This window comes from Pagrus major, chromosome 6, assembly GCF_040436345.1.
Source record: "Pagrus major chromosome 6, Pma_NU_1.0".
NCBI classification, from domain to species: domain Eukaryota; kingdom Metazoa; phylum Chordata; class Actinopteri; order Spariformes; family Sparidae; genus Pagrus; species Pagrus major.
The window spans coordinates 28,783,298-28,804,380 of record NC_133220.1 but is presented as its reverse complement, the minus strand read 5'-3'; the positions used below and the strand labels follow the sequence as shown (position 1 = coordinate 28,804,380).

Here is a 21,083-nt window from a genome sequence, read left to right as displayed (position 1 = left end):
CAGCGTATTCTAAACCGTCAGCCATCTGCCGCAGTCAGTTAGCTCCAGCGGGAATGGAAAATGGAGGATTGACCGAAGAGCGAGGGCATGCCATCGGTATTTCTAGCATGTAAGTGGGTAGAATGTATCAACTTAATATTTCAGTAACGTTAGTGTCGAGTTTAATTTTCGTGGGATGCTTCCCTGTCTCAGCTTTTGTCCCATGCAGGGGTTGTCCTGCTCCAAGGATTCGAGGCGATGTTGAACATGTTGCGCAGGACGTTAGCTGTAACGTTAACTTGTCTACAAACTACGCGATTACATCTGAGTCTGGTCATTCACATTGGTCAGTTAGATTTGACTATTGCTATACAATGAATGCCTCTCATAGTTCGCTTTTTGGTAGTTATGTGGTAAAGGGTTGGGGGTTATTTCAATAATATCTACAGGTTGAGGTTGCGTTTAGCTTGCCAGTGCTCGTGGTGGCTAATAGCGCTAGCTGGGCTTGCTAGCTACAAGTGCATGTTTCGTAAAAACTCAGCCCCTCGTTGTTAAACCAAACGCTAATAGACCTGAATTATATAAAGGAAGAATATATATGCAAATATGTGGTTACCGGTGCAAGGATATGCCAAGTGCAGCCCGCGCCCGGTAATGCAACACAATTTGTTCTTCTGTGGATTACGTTAGCTAACAGTAGCTGTTCAGTTGGTGGTTTGGCAGGATGTTGGCTTTGCGGCCATCATTGGTGTCGGGTGTGTTAAAGGAAAAAATCCTAGTCCGTTATCGTTGTTTGTTGTCCGATTTCTCTAATATATTCCAACGTATTTCATGCACATTTATAGGTCACGTTAGCTAATGTAAATCTGATAACGATGCATGGTTGTGATTTGGATTTTAGAGTTGTATCATTGTAAATAGGCCCTGTGCAGTTTCCCTCTTTCGGTGTCGGGCAGCCACTACTGAACATCAGTAAATGTATTACAAATACAGCATCACTAAACATGTAATAGAACTGAATCTTTCACGTTACATGTCAGGAAATTTATTTAATTGCTTGGTCTGGATATGTTATACGCTGGTGTTAAATTTGATCTTCGTTACGGGCCCCTCCCACCTTTCATAGCAACAGTTCCCCCTCTACATTCACGTGGCAGGGTGTCGTGACTACACGCGCACCATTGGAGGGATCCTGTTTAACCCCTTTCAGTGGATTTATTTCATGTGTTGACGGTGCAGTGTGCAAGGCTCATCAATACCTAGATTACAAGCAGAATTAATATGGATTAATTTAGGGCGTTATTTATTATTATTTATTTTTTTTACAAGTGCATTCAACTATTACATAATTTAAATGATTCACTCAGGGTTTCTACTGTGAATTGTCAACAAATTGCAAAAAGCTACCTCCTGTGTGCCCATTCATATTTTGTTCTTTTACCCATTTGCAGTTACTTTAATTAAGTCTGCAAAGTCATCATTGTGGTCCATTAAAATCATTGAGTATAAAGTCACTTTTGTTCCGTGTATTTTTTTTTTAATGGAATAATGTTCAGATTTCAATTGAGCAATATTCCAGTTAGTCGACGTCTTGCATTTCCAGTCAATGAATATGAACATATTTTTTTTAAATGATCCAAAACAAGACCTCCGAACCCTAACCCTCACTGTTGTTGCATCCTAGCCACTCTGTGAAGTAATGAGCACTTTGACTCTAACTTGTGTTTTCCTCTCTCTGGCAGATCCTTTATCCTTGCACCAAGGCCGATATTACCTGCTATGAAGCCTTTGTTGTCTTTGAAGATGCAATCTGTTTCCCATTTCTGCTGACCTGCAGGTACAGAAATTAGTTATTTTCATTATGTGCTCTTAAGTCAAAGATTTCTAAATTTGTCCTTGCAGAATCTTGTTTGAAGTACAGTTTCCTTAGTTCTCATTTGCAGTAAAACTAAAAAATTCAATATGGATCAATATGAACAATTTTCATAATGTGTTGGCCCATAATACATTTTGTTGTAGATTTGTGAATGCCTGAAATGGCTAGGCTATTAAACATTGTTTTTGAAGTTCTAATCCCAACTTTCAACCTAAAACTTAAATTCCAAATTATTCAAACAGCAAACCTTTTTTAAATTTTAGGTGAGAACATGTAAGATTTTAATTGTAATTTTCTACAAAAGTAGTCATTTTTCAATATTATTCAACCTTAAATTGCAGGATTAGACTTTAGAATGTATGCATGTGATGTGACCATAAAAAAATTAGGCCCATATTTTATAGACTGCAGTAGGCTTAACATCTGAATGTTTTGTCAGACCTGACCCACAAACAGAATGAATGAGATGAGGTTTACTCTCCTGTGTCTTGACACACACATACAGCATGTATTTGTGATAGGAAACTTGCCCACACCCAACCAATACTGGATTTTTGAGGCAGATACTGAAATTGAAATTTTGGAGTTTTAAAAAAAATCTGATAATGATGAGTCAGCTGATAGTAATTTTTCAACACTCACAACATAAACAGCAATCTTAATGTGTATTCCTGTGTGTGTATTAGATTAAAAAAATAAATCATTGTGACCAAGATTCGACCTGAGTGGGACATTTTACAGTTTTAAAATCAACTTGTCAGTGCTGTCTGGTAGACAACCTATGTGATATAGACAATAAATGAACTCTTGTTAATCCCTAATGTAACAATTTTTGTAACTTACCGACATTCACCAATACAATATATCAGCTAACTCTAAATTGTATCACATAGTTATTTCAGAGGAGCTTGTACATGTGTTGGATTGGTTTTGGTGCATGTATATTCTATAAGACTATATGTTGTATTCTTTAGGTGTAGCACATTTTAATATTTCAGGACTCCGTACATCAGAGGTCCTGAATAAAAGGTTTGTTAGGGCATTTAATACAGAGTTCTGAGAGGTCAGAGGCAGTTTTGTAAAAAATCACAAGAACAAGTCACAGATAAAAGTTAAAAATCAAGATTCCTTCAGCTCACAACTGCAACCTCTCACTCACAAGAATGAAAGTTTTTTCTGACACACATTTTTAGTGACCAAATTCAATATACAGCAGAATGAAAAAAGTAAGCCAACTGCCACAAATACTCAATATACGTATTATAATATATGTGCTAAAGGTAGGCAAATTCACATTTAGCTCAAGTTTTTATTGTTTCCAATAAAATATAAAATCACAAACCTTTCACTTTGGATATAGTAATGATAGCAAATATGAACATTTACAAAGTATCCTCATAGCTTGAGACATAAATACAAACGCTAAAAGGCTTTGTAATTATGAACTTCTACTCTTTGGCATAAAGTTGAACAACCTCAGCATTGTTCACTGTGTCTGTTCAGCCTTCCTCCTGACCAGTGTAATTCTAGTCCACAGAGCACTGTCTGTCAAGGGTGTGTATCAATTGTATGCATTAATATTAATACTGATGGCCTTAATGTTTTGAAGATATGTGTTTATGTTCATCCTCTTAGGGCCTCTATTGTATCACTCCCCATTCATAGCAGCCATAACGAGGTTGTTAACTACTCAGTGATGGCAGTGCTATCATATGCTACAGTGACGTTATTGCATACTCTGCGTACAGCTGCCATAACAAAAGATTTGTTGAATTAGCAATGCATGGTGCAAATACGTTTAATATTTGTCACAGTATTTGGAGCAAGAATGTAATAGAAAAGAGTATATTTATATTTTTAAGACCTGGAGCATACCCAGCACTGCCTACTAAATAAAAGTGCAGTATCTGTCATATAATGAACTGTAAAGAGTGACTCACAGCTGGTCTCTTTTGCTCTTCTGTAGTTTTGAAAGTAGTGGTTGACTCCATCATCTATGGAGAAGAATGAGAGGCCTGAGCTCTGTCTAACTCGTGTGCCAGAGCAGAGCCAGGACTGTATGGATAGCTTCTCTCAAGGTACCTTGGATGAGCTTCTTTTCCCTTTTTAATAAAAGGGTGGGGACCTTGTAGTAATACTAATGGTGGTGTCAAGTTCTATGATCTTCGAATGATTTTAAATTTTGCTAAAAATGTAGGGTAAGTAAGGGTCCTATCCAAATCAAGCAATCATTTTCGAATTAATTTGATTCATGTGTATGCTTAATCACAAAATAATCAGTGGTTTCTTTGCTATGGTGTTATTTTGCACTTTGGGGATTGCATGCTGTTATTTTTTGCAAACAGCCATCTTTGATCGTCTGTTGACAGGTTTTGGAGAAGGGGATAGTGAGCAGAAGGAACAGTTTGACACCGAAAACGAAAATGTGGCAAAAGAGACACTAGAGGAGCCAGATAAATCTTCCAAGGCCTACAGTGAAGTGAAGAAGACTTGGGGTTTCCGACGGTCCACTGTTGCAAAGAGAGAGATGCCAGTAGAGGCAGCAACCGACAGCCCTGAAAACCGCTGTCCTGTACGTCGCAGCGGCAGGCAGTCTAAGCGCACCGACAAACTAGAGGAATTCCTCTTGACTGCCAAAAGAGGTTCAAGAAAGAGTGCCCCTCCCAGTCTGGAAAGTGGGGATCCTCCCTCCCAAACTCCAACCGATGCAGAGACTGCCTCAGAGGCCAGCTTTGATGGTAATGCTGACACCAAGACTGTAGAGGACAAGGTAGAGTCCCCTGAGAGAAGAACCAGAAGTGTCGCAAGGAAGCCAACGCAACGGAGAACTCGAGGTGGTAGGCAGGCACGAGGAGCCGGTAGAGTGTCAGTCAAAGATGAGGGAAGCTCTGAGAATGAGGAGGATGGCAGAGATCCTGCTGATAAGGACCAGTTACTGGAGAAAAAGGATGAAAATAGTTATTCCAAGCCTGAAGATGTAGAGAGCACTAATACCGTACAGCCTCAGCCAGAGCCAAACTCTGAGAAGAACACGGGGGCCGTCGAGCAGAAGAACGAACATGGAGGTGAAAATGACAAAGTGGAAACGAAGGAAGAGACTGATGAAGAGACTGAGGACGATGACACAGACGAGCCTGCAGCTATATCAGTAAAGCGTGGACCAATAAGAACTTACATAAATAAAAAGAGGGCAGCTAATAAGAACACTCCCTCTGTTAAAACTCCTGCTCCTGTCAAGAGGGAGACCTTGGCCAGAGCTACCCAAGCTTCTGGAAAGACACACCAGCCCCAGACACAAGAGGACAATGATGGTGAGGAGGAGGAGGATGAGGAGGAGGAGGATGATGATGAGGATGACTCCTCAACATCTTCTTCTTCATCATCGTCTTCATCAGAAGATGGAGGTTATGACCCCAATGCACTTTACTGCATCTGTCGACAGAAACACAACAAAAGGTATATTGTTCTCTTTCTATCCATTATTGGTTTTATTATGATCACAGTGCCTGCAGTGACTGTTTAACGTGTTAACAATGAAATGCATTGTACACTTCAATGAACATATCGCATTTAATGGCTGCAACTACTGATTATTTTCATTATTGATCAATCATTTAGTCTTAAAAATGTCAAAGAAATTGTGAAAAATGCTCCTTACAATAACGAACAGCCCAAAGTGATGTCTTCACATTACTTCTTTTGTCCAACCAAAAGTCCAAAACCCACAGACTCCATAAATGATAGAAACAAGCAGCAAATTCTCACCTTTTAAGAAGCTGGCACCAGCAAATGTTTGACATTTTTACTTGAAAAATGACTGAAACGATTAATACATTTTCAAAACAGTTGCTAATTGATTTTCTTCTGATTGGCTAATTTATTTATCAACTGATTGTTGCAGTTCTGTTATGATTTTTTCTTTCCCTCGATGTTGTCACAGGCAACACAGGCTAGAGTTCAAAGCATTACTTTGAAGAAAGGTGGCACTGTAAATATTCTGTCCTTACCAGGTTCATGATCTGCTGCGACCGCTGCGAGGAGTGGTTCCATGGAGACTGTGTGGGCATCACTGAGGCCCGGGGCCGCCTGATGGAGAGAAATGGCGAAGACTACATCTGCCCGAATTGCACAGCTAAGAAAAACCAGGTGCTTAGACCAGCCACATCTATCCTCTATCCCGGCACAGAGATCGGGAAGCTAAAAGCTGAAGTCTCGACTTGTACTCCTGCTGTTTCTGCTGCAACTGTTCAGATAACCAATACCATTGGAGTTGACCCCAGTCAGTCAGCTGTTCAGGCTGTAGCAGCACCTCTGTCCTCCACATCTGCTGGAACTGAGGAGAAGGGAGCAGAGGACCTGGGCATCAAAGGCAGGATCGAGAAAGCTACTAATCCAACTGGGAAAAAGAAGATAAAGATCTTTCAGCCGGTAGGTTAAAACTTAAAGGCTTTCAATAACTGTGTTATTATGAGTTCAGCTATTAAATCATTGTCCGAGTTTTTCTGCTGTGTTCAATGCTTCATAGTGCATGACAAGTTTTGATCTGATAATCTACATTGAAGTTCCCCATGACTCCAACTGTTACTGTCTTATGAGTTGGCATGGGTGTTATTCCTGTCTTTAGAGAATCCAGATTAGGACCCAAAAAGTAGAGGCTCCAGATTGTAAACCTTTATGTGGACAATGCGGAAAGACACTGCAACTGACAACTGTTTTGCTAAATTTAGTACACATATTATACAAATCACTGTTGCTATCAATAGAATGAGCAGTAAATTCAGAAAGCTGGTGTTGTGAAAACACTACATAAAAGGGCATTACTCGTCATTAGTGGTTAATTTCATTGTGTACTGACTTGGAGCAGACTATACAGCAGCCAGCCCAACCCAAAGCAGCCCAGCCATCGGCCCTGACTGTGGGAAAGAAGGCAGCACCTGCAGCAGAGCAGAAAGCACCAAAAGACGCAGAGCAGAAAGTGGCGTCAAATGTGGAGGTGAAAACGACACCAACAGCAGAGGTGCCGGAGGAGAATGCCGTGCAGAAGGCTGAAGACGAGTCTTCCCTTCCCAAGTGTATCGGGCCTGGCTGCGATAATAACGCCCAGCCAGACTCTGTGTACTGTGGCAACGACTGTATCCTGAGACATGCTGCTGCGGCCATGAAGTCTATCACTGATGTCAAAGAGCCCAAGCAGAAGGAAAAGGCCAAGGCTCCGAAAACCAAGTCTACACCAAAGGTAACTCGGACCATAGCCTTTACCTGTCCTTAAAGCAAAAATGCTGAGGCCCTTTGTCTCATGAGAAAAGCTGTGTTGGGTTGTGGAAAGCATTTTCTTAGAAGTTGTTGGTGTCACATTTGAGAATTTATTTCTCGAAGTGCGCTGTCTTGTTTGCTAAATGTATAGCTTCTTTTTAGTGTTTTGGGGCATTGAATCCATGGGTCTGATGTTACTTTTTTATGCCCTGTCTCTAAACAGCTTTAATCAGAACCTGGTAACCGACATGCTTTCATATAAGAGTGCATATGTAGCTGCAGGGATGTGACCTGGAAAGTTTTATTTCACTGGTAATTGGCATGACAGAAAACTCGCATTCATGTCTATTCAACAATCATTACCAAATATGATCGCACACAAATTCATATTGGGAATTCAAAATAATATTTAAAAATTCCCATTTTGTGATTTGTCATGGCAGTATTTAAACAAATCTCTTTTTACTGCAACTACATTTTAATAATGTCACAAAGTCAAATCTCTGCATGATTAAATTGGTTCAGAAAGCTTTGCTGTTCCTCTAAAATCCTTCTTGGAAGTGGAAATGCTTAACAATTGGTATCAGCTGCTCCTTTCTGATTTCAGAACGTCTTGGTGTTTAAGTGCCTGTTTAAAGAAGCAAATGTAGTGGGTTAGGGGCCATATTTTGGTCTTAACACAGACTCTGTTGTGATATGAAATTAGCCCAATAAGGCCCCAATTGCATTTCTAATGCCCTGTGTCATTCACATTTAAAGTTATAGTTATTAGTGACATGACGGGGGGAATAACTCTTGAGGTATAGGCTTGAAATATCAACAATATGTAACAGCCTGGGCCGTATTCTTGCTTGTACTGTGATAACTGTTTTTTATGGTTTAATTTTGTGCATTCGTTCTGCATCTTTTATTAGCCTCATATTAACCTAAGTTTGCCTCTGCAACAAAGAAAATTCCCCACAGGAGTGAGCAGTCCTGCTCTTGTGTTAAATAGTCCACTTGTCATATGTTGCTTTTAGAACTGATTGGCAAACCCTGCCTATTTCATGTGCTTTCATGGCTGTATTGTGATCTCATTATTCTGATGGACTTCTGTGAGATTGAAACGTTAACTGCTGGTGGAGCGAGTAAACAGTAATGAACACTAAAGCTGCATGTCTTACCCTACATGCATTATAATCATACAATCATTTCAGATAATATGTATGTTCAGGGAAATGATCTTTATAGGGTTTGAACTTAACGTCTACTACTTCTTGAAGAGAGCCTGACAATGTTGAACTTGCCTTGTAATGTACACGGCCCTCTTTTGAAGAACTTTTTAGCTCACTAGTTAAAACCTTCCAAGAATAATTGAGTACACAGTGCACAATTTTCTAAACGTATGTCAAGGTTTACAGAAGCTTAGATTCTTCATGCAGAACAATGTAAAAATGGCTGCCAGCCAGAGCCTGGTCTATGCAGAGATGCTTTTAATTTAGTCTGAATTGTTCAATAAACACGGCGACTACAGTGGTCAGAAAGAGGGGGGAAAAAAGAAAAGTAGGCACACCAAAGACTGTAAGAGTTTTGTTGATCAATGACAGATTTTACTGCATTTGGCGGTACTTCAAAGGGTTAATCTATTTTAAAAAGCCAGCATAGCTCAAGTCAAACTGTATATTGATTCAAGTGTTAATCAAACAATGCTCGCTGAGTGCTGTCACTAAAACGTCTGAATGTGTGTTTGTTCCCGTCCACCCAGAGGGGCGGTGCTGGTGGGAAGAAGTCGCAGAAGAGGACCCGGGAGGAGTCGGACAGCGAGGAAGACTACAGTCCTGATCCAGACGAGGACGACGAAGATGAGCATAGCGAGGAACACCCGCCCCCGCCGGCCACTGCATCCTGGTCCAGCGACCATAATTACATTGCAGTAACACCAGAAAAGACTACACCCATATCACCAACAGTGTTAAACAAAAAGTGTATGTATCTCTTTGAAGGTCTCAGGCTGTTGTTGAAACCACATTGTTGTTTTTCTTCCATAAGTGTGGTTCCTGTCACGCGAACATGATTTAGAAATGATCCGTTCATTTGTGGATGAACATGAGAGCTCTGGAGATGAACTCAGCTGCATGTTAGACTTCACAATGATCTGCAAAGTGTTGTGATTTTTATAATGTAAGGGTTTGATTACTTAATGAAATGTTCGCACCTGTGGAAAAGGTAAGTAATATTTGTGGCTGTTGGTAAGTATTCAATAATCAGAACGTATTTATTTTAAAAGGGGCACTCCACAGATTGCACTCAAGATTGCTTTATAAATCAAGGTGGGGGGTACCAAACTTGTGAATGCAATAATTTAAAGTCTGCTGTTGCTCTGGAAGAGCTTTGCAAAGCCTGAAAAACCTCATCCTGATGATTTCACCAGGCGTATCTTGTAGCTTTGGTGCCTTTAAATTCCCAACAGAAAGCCTGAAGGCAGGAGTTTGAAAGATGTCGGCATTTACCGGACAGGAAAGGTCTAAAAATGATACTTGTGCATTATGGGTAATGTAGTATTCAGTGAGGTCTTGTTTTTTGCATCTTGACCTATGCTATGGACTAAAAATGAGGATGGTTTAGCCTCTGCCGTTACAATATTGAGCATTTAATTTTGAATACGATTCTTCAATCCCTCTTGGTGCAATACTAAAGTGCTGGAGTACCCCTTTTGAATACCTCATAGCTCAATTGCAGGGCTGATGAAAACCTATAAAAGAACATGTGGTAGAGATGAAAAACGAGGAGGTCAGTAATCTCAGTCAGAGCTCTCCCCAGAATGCTGTACCGTGAAGAGGTATGGATGTGATGAATGGGCTGGTGCTTGTGTGTGTCTGTGTGCGTGGGATATCAAATGACCTGCTCAAGTCTCTCCACTTCCTGGGTTCATCACCTCAGCTGTTGGACCCATTAAAAAGATCTGTCCCCTCCCTTTCTCCAGCAGGTAGGTGTCTCAGAATTCCCCCATGTTAATGTGGACTGAAGCTAACATAGCTCATATTGAGCTGTTAAGCACGACGTTGTGTATTTTTTTCTACCATTAATTTTGTGGTCTTCTTTCAAAGTTTTTGATTCATATTGAATATGATGCCTCACTTTTCAGTTGGAAACTGGCTTTAAAATAAAAGGTGATTTAACAGATTTTAGGATGACTCCATTGATTATGTGAGCAGTGTTGGCTTGCTGTAGGATATCCTGACCAGTTCAACTTAAACAAGCATATACATCTGATAAATCTACACACACTGTGGAGACGTGACACTCAAGAGGCCCCCAGATGGTGGAAGACCAGAGAAGGAAGCAGCTCTGCTATGGAGACCAGACCAAGTGGAGATACTGCAGTAAAGTTCAGATCGGCTACAGCAGAAGAAAGAAGCTGAAGACGAGGTTCAGAAGAGGGAGCCCCATGCTCGAGTTTCTCACACACATTTTTGCACCTGATGACATATTAGAGGAACGTTTGTGCAATGAAATGTGGACATTTAACCTTTCCTTTATTAGAGGTCATTGAAGGCACTAGAATTATGTTAAGTGATAAGATGGCAAGTGTTAATCTGAAATGAATGCATCCTCTCAAGTCAGATCAGTATGATTGTTGTGTGATTAACAGTAGAAGGAAATTATGGCTCATTGATTTGGGCTTTCATAGCCTATATTTTGCTGCTTGATATTGTGATTGGTGTGACAGCCTGTCTTCAGAAGATGATTGACTGGTTGGTCTTGGTCTCAGAACTGTTGCTCTACACAATATTATTGTTTATATTTTAGAGGGTGTATAGTTTGTGTGTTAAAGTGGGTTGATGCTTATACTAGAACTACGTGCAGTAACTTGGATGCACAAGATGACACATTAGCATCTGCAGATGACAGTTTGAAGAGATTTGAGAAGGGTGTATTGCCATATAATCGTGATGCTTATTGGTTGATATACTTTTATGTATACATATATATTTGAAGAGAGTAGTTTTAAAGAAATGTATTCATGTTTGCTTGCATAATTAATTCATAAGACAGAATCATTAAGACCTGGCTGGGTACTTTTGAGGTTAGAACTCATCGCCTCATTAGCTGTTGTGACAGTGGTTAGTTAGAAGCTGAGTTAATGATATAAATGAATGTCAAAATTTATTTCATTAGAATGAGCAATTTATTAACTTCATTGTTCTTCATTCCTTTTATTCTGATCCACATAGTCCATGCACGTAGTGCAGTGAAGCATTTATGCTTTAGTAGGCAGTGAAAAAGGTGGGCTAAACATCTTAGCTAGTGAGTAACTGATTGATGCTGCTGGTCTCACAATCAAATGAGAGGAACCTGGTAGTTGTAGTCTTCAGTAACTGCTGACAGTTAACAGTTTGCGCAAGACTGAAGTGCATCAGTGCCTTTTCTCCTGTACAGACCCACGTGTGCTAAGTTGTCTACTGAGGAGGTACCCGTATGCCCTTCTCACAGATCAATGCCATCCATTAATGTTGAAGAAGAAAAGAAGAAAATACTTCCTTCTCAAATGGACCTTCACAAACAGCTCAATGTATCTGCTTTCCACTGCCACAAATAAAGAAGGGCTTTCCATCTGCCCAGTTGTCAACTTTGTGTTTATTTTAGAATGTTTAACACAATGCTCAATGTGTGTGCAGACAAATAATGATGTGAAGGTATTTATTGTTTCGATCAATTGATGGAGGGCTGCATTATACATTTTGCAATGTTTCACTTTCTGATTTTAGTTTTTTCAGCTGTGAAAATTTCAAATTTGCTGCTTTTTTAGTAGTATTGGTCTTTAAATTATAGACCAGAACACTCCATTATTTGCAGTGTCAGTAAAATACTGTCACACCACCTGTTGCATCTGCTTATATGGTAAATGACGGCATGTTTTAAAATGTTTGATCTTGTTCTTGTTCCCAGCTCCCCCCAAAGAAGAGAAGCAGAGTGAGAAAGAGAAGGAACCAGCCCCGGCTCCTGAGAAACCCCCAGCATCCGCAACACCAGTCAAAGGAAGCAAGAAGGCCCCGACGACTAGAGCAGCCAAGGTGTCCCCGAAGGACAAGAAGCCTTCCTCTCAGACTACAAGCTCAAAGGCGTCCAAGAAACCTGTGACACCCCCTAGTAAGTCTGGGGCAAAGTCCAAGAAACCAGGCCCATCTCCCGTCCATACCAAGTCTCTCTACCCTCCAGGTCCGATCCATGTCACAGGAGCGCTGAGAGTCACCAAGTCCAACTTCACTATTCCTAAGAAGCAGCCACAACAAAAGGATGTGCCATCCCACAGTCAATCATCCTCCAGAGTCCCATCATCTCCAGTTTCTTCAGCTCCCTCCAGTCACTCTTCCTCGAGACCTCCACATCCAGCTGCTTCAGTGCCCCCTGCGTCTCCCATGCCACCTCCACCCAACAACCAGATGAGACAGAACATCCGCCGCTCGCTGACAGACATTCTCTATAAGAGGTAAGCCCCAGAAAACATTGTTCAGAGTACCTAAGTTATTACTAAAATATCTGCAGTAAATGTTTGGTTAAATACCTTTAGACAAGCACCAATGTTTGTTGTGTTTGTTAACACCAGGGTGAGCGACAGTGATGATCTGAATATGACTGAGAGTGAGGTGGGAAGGCTGGCAGTTGCAATTGAAAAGGAAATGTTCAACCTCTGCCTTAGCACTGACAGCAAGTACAAGAACAAATACAGGTCCCTCATGTTCAACCTGAAAGATCCAAAAAACAAAGTGAGTCAACGGAAACATGCATGCTGTTATGTTTATAGTCAAGTACACATGTTGTGTTTACAATGTTGTGTATATACAGGCAATTCCCACAGTCTGAAAAGTCTTTGTTTTCTGAGTTTACTTGATGTCGGTCAAGTTGAGATGTTAATGCTGTGAGGTATGTTTGTCTCAGGGCTTGTTCTACAGGGTGGTGGGTGGTGAGGTTAGCCCCTTCAGACTGGTGAGACTAAGTGCTGAAGAGCTGCTTTCCAAAGAGATTTCTGAGTGGAGGAAGCCAGATGCTCATGAGGTAAATACTGCTTCATTTACACCAACCACCAAGCACAGGAGAGTTGGTAGTTAACAAACTGTTGTACAGTATGTATAAGATTGCTACAGTGTATTTTGTTGTCTCCTGCCGACCCAGTCTCCCAGTGCAAGAGCCCATTCGGGGCAGTCCAAACTGGGCAACAGACATGACTCTGGCTCACATAGCATGGATATGGAGGATGCTCCACCAACATCAGATGCAGATGTATGTATATCTGCCACCACTTCCTCTGCTCGCATGGCCTCTGCTGCAGTAAGTGGTGGCATGCTGTCTTTCTTGAGCTTTCACACTTTTCTTTCTTTCACCTTTTCATGGGATTCTTAGTATAAAAACTGTTAGAACAATCTGGCAAATACAGCTTACTTATCTTGCCAAATATCCTGTTCTTCAATGCAATTTATTCCTTTTCAGGAGCTTTGTCTTTCTTCCTTCTTTTTAGGCATTTAACCCATTTACATCCACCTTGCACCAATTACAACATTGTGCATCATAATAATCCAGATTTATAGGTGTTATGTGAATCATTTGACGGTGAGATGCTTTTCTCTGTGTCCACAGGACCAAGATGATTGTCCTTCAGCTGCAGCTCAGCCCTCTGCTGTAGAGGGGAGCAGCGGCATCAGCATGCCAGACATTTTCAGTAGCATGCTCAAAGACACCACTTCTGAACACAGGACTCATCTATTCGACCTCAACTGTAAAATATGCACTGGTAAATAAGAGGCTGAGAAGGTTACATTCATCCAGTGGATTAAACAACAGATAACCTGATTATTATTTTTTAATTCCACCCTCTAGGTCAGAAGATGGAAGATGAGCCTGCAGCTAAGAAAGCCAAGCTGACAAAGAAGCCTGAAACAAAGCTGCCCAGACAAGAGTTGCATTCATCCAGGTCCGGTGATGTCCCTCCTGCTGGCCAACCACAGGTCTCCACAGCTTACCAGCACTCGACCCCTCCATCCTACCAGTCTAACCTGGAGCCAGCTGTCCCAGAATCACAGCCGCAGCTTCATCAGGAGGACCTAAATATGATGCAAACTTTGGCCCCTACACCTGTCATCCCTGCCGTGTCCTCTGTCACCATCACCCGCAGAGACCCGCGCATGGCCAGGCACAGCGCCGGTGTGACTGTCACCTACACCGCTCCAGAAAAACCCATCAACATCTTAGCAGAACCACTCCCAGCTCCTGTCATTGTTCCAGCGGAGGTCGCACCCAAGGCACCACTGCCGATGCCCCCAGCTCCACCACCTTCAGTAGCTGTGTCCAAACCATCAAAAACAAGGTGCTCAACAGTTTTTTAGCTCCTCCTGGCTTTGCAGGTTTTTTTTAGTGTACTGACATTTGTTAGCAGGATATTTTGTATACTGTGTGCTAAAATTGCATGAGAATATATATGTATATGTCAATGTTGTAGTGTTTCAGAAAAGCCCTGTAGAAGATAAACAGTTTGGCTTCAGACTAGGGTTTTGACTTTTCTCTAAAAGAAAGATGGTTTTGGTTTTACAGTACATCTGAGCCTCCTCCTGAGGGTGAGACGGCAATCTTCCTCCATGGTCAAGAGAAGATTTGGAAAGGACTCATCAACATGCAGGGGGTAGCAAAGTTTGTGACCAAGGCTTATCTGGTGTCAGGGTCCTTTGAACATCTGAAGGAGGTTAGTCATTTTTCTGTGGTCATTAGGCTCATACTTAACTTTAAACTCATTAATTATTGAAAGCAAATACTTTGGACAAGCAAAAGCATCATACTTGTCAATGTTGTGCAGGATTTGCCAGACACCATTCATGTTGGAGGACGTATATCTCCAAACACAGTTTGGGACTATGTCGGGAAACTGAAAACTTCACTTTCTAAGGTTTGTTCAGGGAAGAATTTTTGTATAAACCCTTAACATTTTTATTTAAATGCCTTGTATCACTTATTCACTGGTGTCTGATCTCTCTGTGTTTGCAGGAATTGTGTCTGATCCGTTTCCATCCGGCCACAGAGGAAGAGGAGGTGGCATATGTTTCTCTCTTCTCTTACTTTAGCAGCAGGAAGCGATTCGGTGTGGTGGCTAACAACAACCGTCGCATCAAAGATCTCTATCTCATCCCACTCGGCTCAAAGGACCCATTACCCTCCAAACTCTTACCGTTTGATGGGCCAGGTAAGCATTTAAAGGGATACACAAATACTTTGGTGGTGACATAAACGTAAATGTATTTATTTAAATGTCTTTGCTGTTACATTTAGTTGTTTCTTGTCTTTGTACATGTGGTAAGTATATTTGGTGTAACCTTTGTTTTTGGAAACAGGTTGAAATGAGAGCTTGTTTGATTCATGGGTTTGTACTGTAGGGGGCACTCACACATCTTGTTGAGTCTGCCCTTGAAAACCCCCTCTGTGCTTATAACAGCTGCTGTGTTCACTGCTGTGTATCTGACTTTGTATCACTCATTTCTAATAAAGGAAGTTTGAATCTCAGGTCGGTGCCATTTGAGTCCAGTTTCAGCCTTTTGTTTCTTAAGACTTGGCTCCTACATAAACAGAACTGAACATCTGTTTAATCAATAAATTGCTGTGAGGTAACTTGTCACTTATTTTATACCACTGCACTGCACTGGTGTGCATATGGTAATGTGCTGCACAGCTGGAATGAACCAAAAATGTTCTTAACATGTCCCACTAAATGAAGAATCAACACTTGATCTATACTTTTCAACCAGTGATTATACAACACTGTTAAGAGTACACTCATAACTACCCAGCTGTGGTAAGTACAGAGGTTGTCCTTCTCATCAGTAGATTTACTGCATATTGTGCCTCAACAAGAGAATATTGGATGTATGAGGTTTTTCCGTATATGAAGAGAGTAGCTTCAGATATATACATTTTCACACCATCGAATAAGTCTGATGTTTCTGTGGCCCGGCTGGTAGTGATCCCAAATTAAATTTTAAGAGGAACTAATTAACCAGAATAATATTGTAGTGTACCATCTGTTACAATCTGTCTCGCATTTGTTTTTAGACAATTCCATGATAGAGTCTAGTGTTGCCAGTGAATGATTCAGAATGATTTTAATTATTTCAGTTTGTGTCTGTTAAATTTGGCTGCACCTCTACAAATCACCTCGAACACCTACCTACATATGCCTATTGATAACAAATGTCTCTCAGCAGCTGGCACGTATTTGCTAATGTCAGACTTTTGCTTTGGATTTTGAATTCAACAAATTAAATGCCTGCTGGCTTATTGCTGAATTGTAGTCTAGGAAACTTGCACAGTCATTTACATTGTCATTTGTTGTAAACAACGATATACGTTAAACTTGATAAGACTTTGGCTTTATAACTAATAAAGCCCTTTAGTGCTACTGGTTCTTTCTGTGTGTATCGGGGAAGCTCTCATTTCACCTGTGTTATGTTTCTGTAATGTATTTGTCAGAGAGGCTCAATCAGACCTTTTGTTTACGCAGTTTTGGAGAAAGAATGGAAGTCTATTTTGTCTAATTGTAAGTATGCGAATGCTTTCTAAGACTTCTGTTTTGTCCATCTTGCAGGCCTTGAACCAGCTCGTCCCAACCTTCTCCTGGGGTTGCTGATCTGCCAGAAGGACAGAAAGCGATCTGCTTTGCTACCGGAAATTGAGGAAAAACGGTCAAAGATTCAAACCAAAGATGCCGATGACACTGGCCTTCCAAAGCCATCTCCTTTGGTCAAAGCAGAAAGAACCACACGACAGAGTCATGAAATCACTTTCAGCACAACTCCTCCAGGGTCACCCCCATCCAGCTCCTCTGAGAACTCAAACAGCACTGTGACCCCCTCCTCAGTCCTTTCCTTCTTGTCCTCTGTCAAAGCTCCAGCCATATCCACTACTACTGGAAAGGACTCTCCATCTTCATCCACCTCTGTTGCTTCCTCTGCAGCAACTGCCTCTCCTCTTCAGACCATCCTGAACACTCTTTTTAGAAAGAAAAAGCATGACTCTGAAGCTTCCAATTCGCCATCTGATCAGGGCGGGGAACTCTCCATACCACCTGCTACAATGCTAGACCCCATTGTGCGGCAGTTTGCACAGAGTTCAAAAGAGAAACAGGTGGAGGAAGACGAGGATGACCGACCATATGATCCAGAAGAAGAGTATGACCCCAGTAGGGGTTATAATGTGCCTAAGAAGCCTGTTGAAGTAGTAAGCAAACCTGAAGTGTCTAAGTTGCCCGAGGTGGTCATGAATGAAGGTGATGATGTGGCATATGACCCAGAGGATGACTCCCTCTTTGACGATGTCAAAACTTTAGTACCTGGTCAAGCTAAAGCTGCAACTGAACCTATAACTGATCCACAAAAGATCTTGGAGAGCCTTAAACAGATTGGTGATCAAACATTCCAGAAACAGGATGAACAGCAAATGTTATCTTCAGTGACACCTGCTGCGTCATTGACACTTCCAGACACACTCTTAACTCAACCACCCAAATCCCTCTTGGCCAACACTCAGCTGCTGCAGCTTGGCAAAAAGGTTGAGGAACTAGTGAAGTCTTCATCAGTTGCTCCCTTGATCAACCAGAGGAGAGATCCCCGACAGAGCAGGGATCCTCGCCATGCTGCGGCTGTCAGGAAACCGTCTGATGAACCTGAGGAGATGGAGGAGACATCTTCTTTGTTGCCCGAATCTACTCCTTTACAACCTGTGGCTCAAGAGCCTGAGCTGTCTAATGTAGCTGAACTCCCAGACTCCTCACAAGGCCCAGAGACATCACCGCCTCAAGAGGAAGTGAAAAGCGAGATGCTACCCTTCATGGACTCTGTCACGCCGGAGGTGTCAATTCCATTATTGGGAGAGGAGGTGGAACCTGATATGGAGGTCAACTACTTGGATGAAAAAGAAGTGAAAACTGAGGAAGCTGAGCCAATCAAGGAGGAAACAGAGATGGACAAGTACAGTATTTGGCCAAATGCTGCCAGTATTTTAAAAGCTGCTGAGGACTATGAGGAGAATAGCCAAGATACACCCACCACAGGTTATTATAATGAGCCTACAAACACATCCACAATAACTTCAACAATCCCAGTACTCACTCAGAGCGCAACAATGGTTGACACTCAGTCCCATCACATGCCGCATCATATGTCAGCGTCAGGCTTCGACAGCAAGTACCAACCTGCAGCTGACATTCCCCCACCGTCCAACTTCCCTCCGCAACATCTGATGCAGGGTCAAAACCTGATGATGAGGCCTCCGCCGATGTCTTTGCCACCACCTATACAGGGTCTTCCTCCAATGTCATGCCCCCCTCCTATACAGGGACCCCCACCACCCATCCATGTTCCTCCCCCTGTACGTGGTCCTCCCCCCATGCAGGGTGACAGCAGCCAGCAATACGGTCCACCTCCAGCTGCATATTCTCCTTATCAGAACCAGTGGCCAGGCACACAGCCACCACCGCAGCAGCAGCCTCTCCCTGGACCACCACCTCAGAATATCATGCCACTCAGAGGACCACCACCACCATTCCCTCCAATGGCCCAGAGAGGACCTGCTCCCCAAATATTTGATCCCTCCATTCCCCCACAGCGACTTGGACAACAAGGCCTCCCTCCAGGCATGCCCCCACCTCCTGCTTTTGATGGACAGAACAGTTTACCTCCACCTAGATTTGCTGGACCTCCACCACCATTCAGTTTCCCTGCAAACAGAGGTCCCCCTCCACCTTTCACAGGGCCACCTCCCGCTCACTTTGATAACAGACTCCCTCCTCCGTCCCATTTCCCAGGGCCTAGGGGCCCCCCGCCATCTCAGTATGGTGACCATGGGACTCAACCCTCGATGGTAGACCAACCTCGAGGCCCCGCAGAACAGTATAATAAAGACAGTTCAAACTCTTTTAAGCTAAATGTGGACCAGAATCCAAACTCTCTCCATATTTTTAAAGACAATCAGGCTACCCCACCAGGTCCAGCTTACCGAGGACCTCCACCTAACCAGTATGAGGACAGAAGAGGACAACCTTCCAGTGGCGAGATTAGTGGACAGCACTTTAGTACACATAACCAATACGGGAGCTCAAGACCACACTCCTCACCACCACATAGAGGATCTTTTGATGAGCACAGAGGTCCTCTCCTTCATGAGAATAGACCCCACCCGTCTCACCACTTTGGAGGATCGGAGCGGTACCGCTTGGATAAATACTCTGACGAGGCTCGACCTGTTCGACACAGCGGACCGTTACTGCCAACTCCTCCAGAGGCACCCATAGGTCCTCCGACTCGCATGGGAGCCCACAGTCCAGACCAGCACAGGGATGACCACTGGCGCCGCCACTCTCCTGAAATGAGGAGGAGAAGCAGCACCACCCGAGAGGACTCAGAACCCCGCAGTGGAGATCGCTTCAGTCGTTTCGAGGGAGGACACCGAGAACCTGCCCCTGGTCCCTCACAACCTTCCGAAGAAAGGCCAAGGGAGCTGTCTGAGGACCGCCGGAGGGAAAGAGAGCGGGAAGTACCCCATGCTGGCAGGCCGTCATGGGACAGGGGCCAGGTAAAGCGGTGGAGCAGAGAGCGAGAATGGGATAGAGGCAGAGAAAGGGACCGCGATCGGGAGCGTAGTCGAGAAAGAGACCGCAGCAGAGGGAGGGAGGGTGAGAGGCACAGGGAGACGGAGGGAGAGCGACACAGGGATCAAGACACAGACAAGAGGAGAGACCGGGAGAGAGAGAGGGAAAGAGACAGACCCAGGGATTCTGACAGGAGGGACTGTGACCGTGACAGAGGGAGGAACCGTGACCGTGACCGTGACCGAGAGCGAGAGCGAGAGCGTGACCGTGATAGAGAGCGGGACAAGAGACGGGACAGATCCCGAAGCAGGGAACGCGACAGGGACAGAGACCGAGACCGTGGGAAAGACCGGGGCAGGGACAGAGACAGAGAAAGGGAGAGAGATAGAGAGAGAGATAGAGACAAAGACAAAGAAAGAGACAAAGAAAGAGACAAAGACCGGGACAGGGACAGGGACAGAGACAAAGACAGGGACAGGGACAGGGACAAAGACAGGGATCGCCGGGACAGGAGCAAAAGCAGAGAAAAAAGAGAGGAGAAAAAGGAAAGTAAACATGATACACACAAGGAGAGTGATAAAACTGCAGAAAATGACAAGAGCACGTCTTAGTCTCTGTTTTATGGACACTAAATGACAGTTTTGAGAGACACTTAAATCTTTCACCAGTTGAAGACATCACTGTAAATGTAGACGGACAGTATTTCATTGAATTTCCAGTTTTTGTTCCTACTAGAAATAAAGTTCGACAATGTTTGTAATTGTTTTTTTTTTCACTTAAAAGTTTCTAATTTGTTTCATCACCTTTGAAAAACAAAAAACTGAAGGCCATCTAAGTTGCTTGTGTTCGAGATGTATTAAGTAGGTACAGAGTCTTATTACATGTACCTTTCACCTGTCAAAGCATTTCTTTTTTTTAAGCAAACAATAATGTAACTGATTAACACACCATTTGCAATATGTAAATATGAATGTATTTCTGTATATACTGATGTTTTTAATCATACTTTTCTAAGTAGAGAAATTAAAAGCCATATATCTGAGATGGATAACGTGAAAGATAAGGCAACACTGTTTACCTGCATATGTGTGTTTATATGTCCAGCAGGTTTGAACGTAACGGCTCCAACTATCTACAGCATCCCATTAATGGTTGTTAATGAAATGTCCTGATTTTTTTTTTCCAGCTCAACCAATTAAACCTGTTTGATGACATGTGTTTGTCTCTGTTGTTTTAAGTATGAGACAGCTTAGCCTTCACATTGTTGCTGAGTAATACAAGCATAGAAGAGTTAATTCTGGCTGGTAAGAAGTCACATGACATCTCAGTTAGGCCAATACCAGGGTTGCTTTTGCAGTACTACCAAAATAG

General features: G+C 42.6%; 1 protein-coding gene across 2 annotated transcripts; it reads left to right on the top strand.

The window, feature by feature from the left end:
- Nucleotides 1-48: 48 nt before the first annotated feature.
- dido1 (death inducer-obliterator 1) lies at nucleotides 49-20,926 on the top strand. Of its 2 annotated transcripts, XM_073467749.1 has the most exons (18): nucleotides 49-109; nucleotides 1,722-1,816; nucleotides 3,822-3,933; nucleotides 4,225-5,311; nucleotides 5,866-6,001; nucleotides 6,107-6,283; nucleotides 6,720-7,091; nucleotides 8,853-9,072; nucleotides 12,038-12,578; nucleotides 12,696-12,855; nucleotides 13,028-13,144; nucleotides 13,256-13,417; nucleotides 13,724-13,877; nucleotides 13,964-14,450; nucleotides 14,675-14,822; nucleotides 14,934-15,023; nucleotides 15,122-15,317; nucleotides 16,713-20,926. In XM_073467749.1, exons 3-18 carry the CDS (start codon nucleotides 3,852-3,854, stop codon nucleotides 20,321-20,323), a joined length of 7,740 nt encoding a protein of 2,579 aa, XP_073323850.1. In that variant the 5' UTR covers nucleotides 49-109; nucleotides 1,722-1,816; nucleotides 3,822-3,851; the 3' UTR covers nucleotides 20,324-20,926. The 2 variants fall into 2 exon arrangements, with proteins under 2 accessions (XP_073323850.1, XP_073323849.1); XM_073467748.1 differs by having other exon boundaries at nucleotides 5,866-6,283; nucleotides 13,262-13,417.
- The last annotated feature ends 157 nt before the right edge of the window (nucleotides 20,927-21,083 follow it).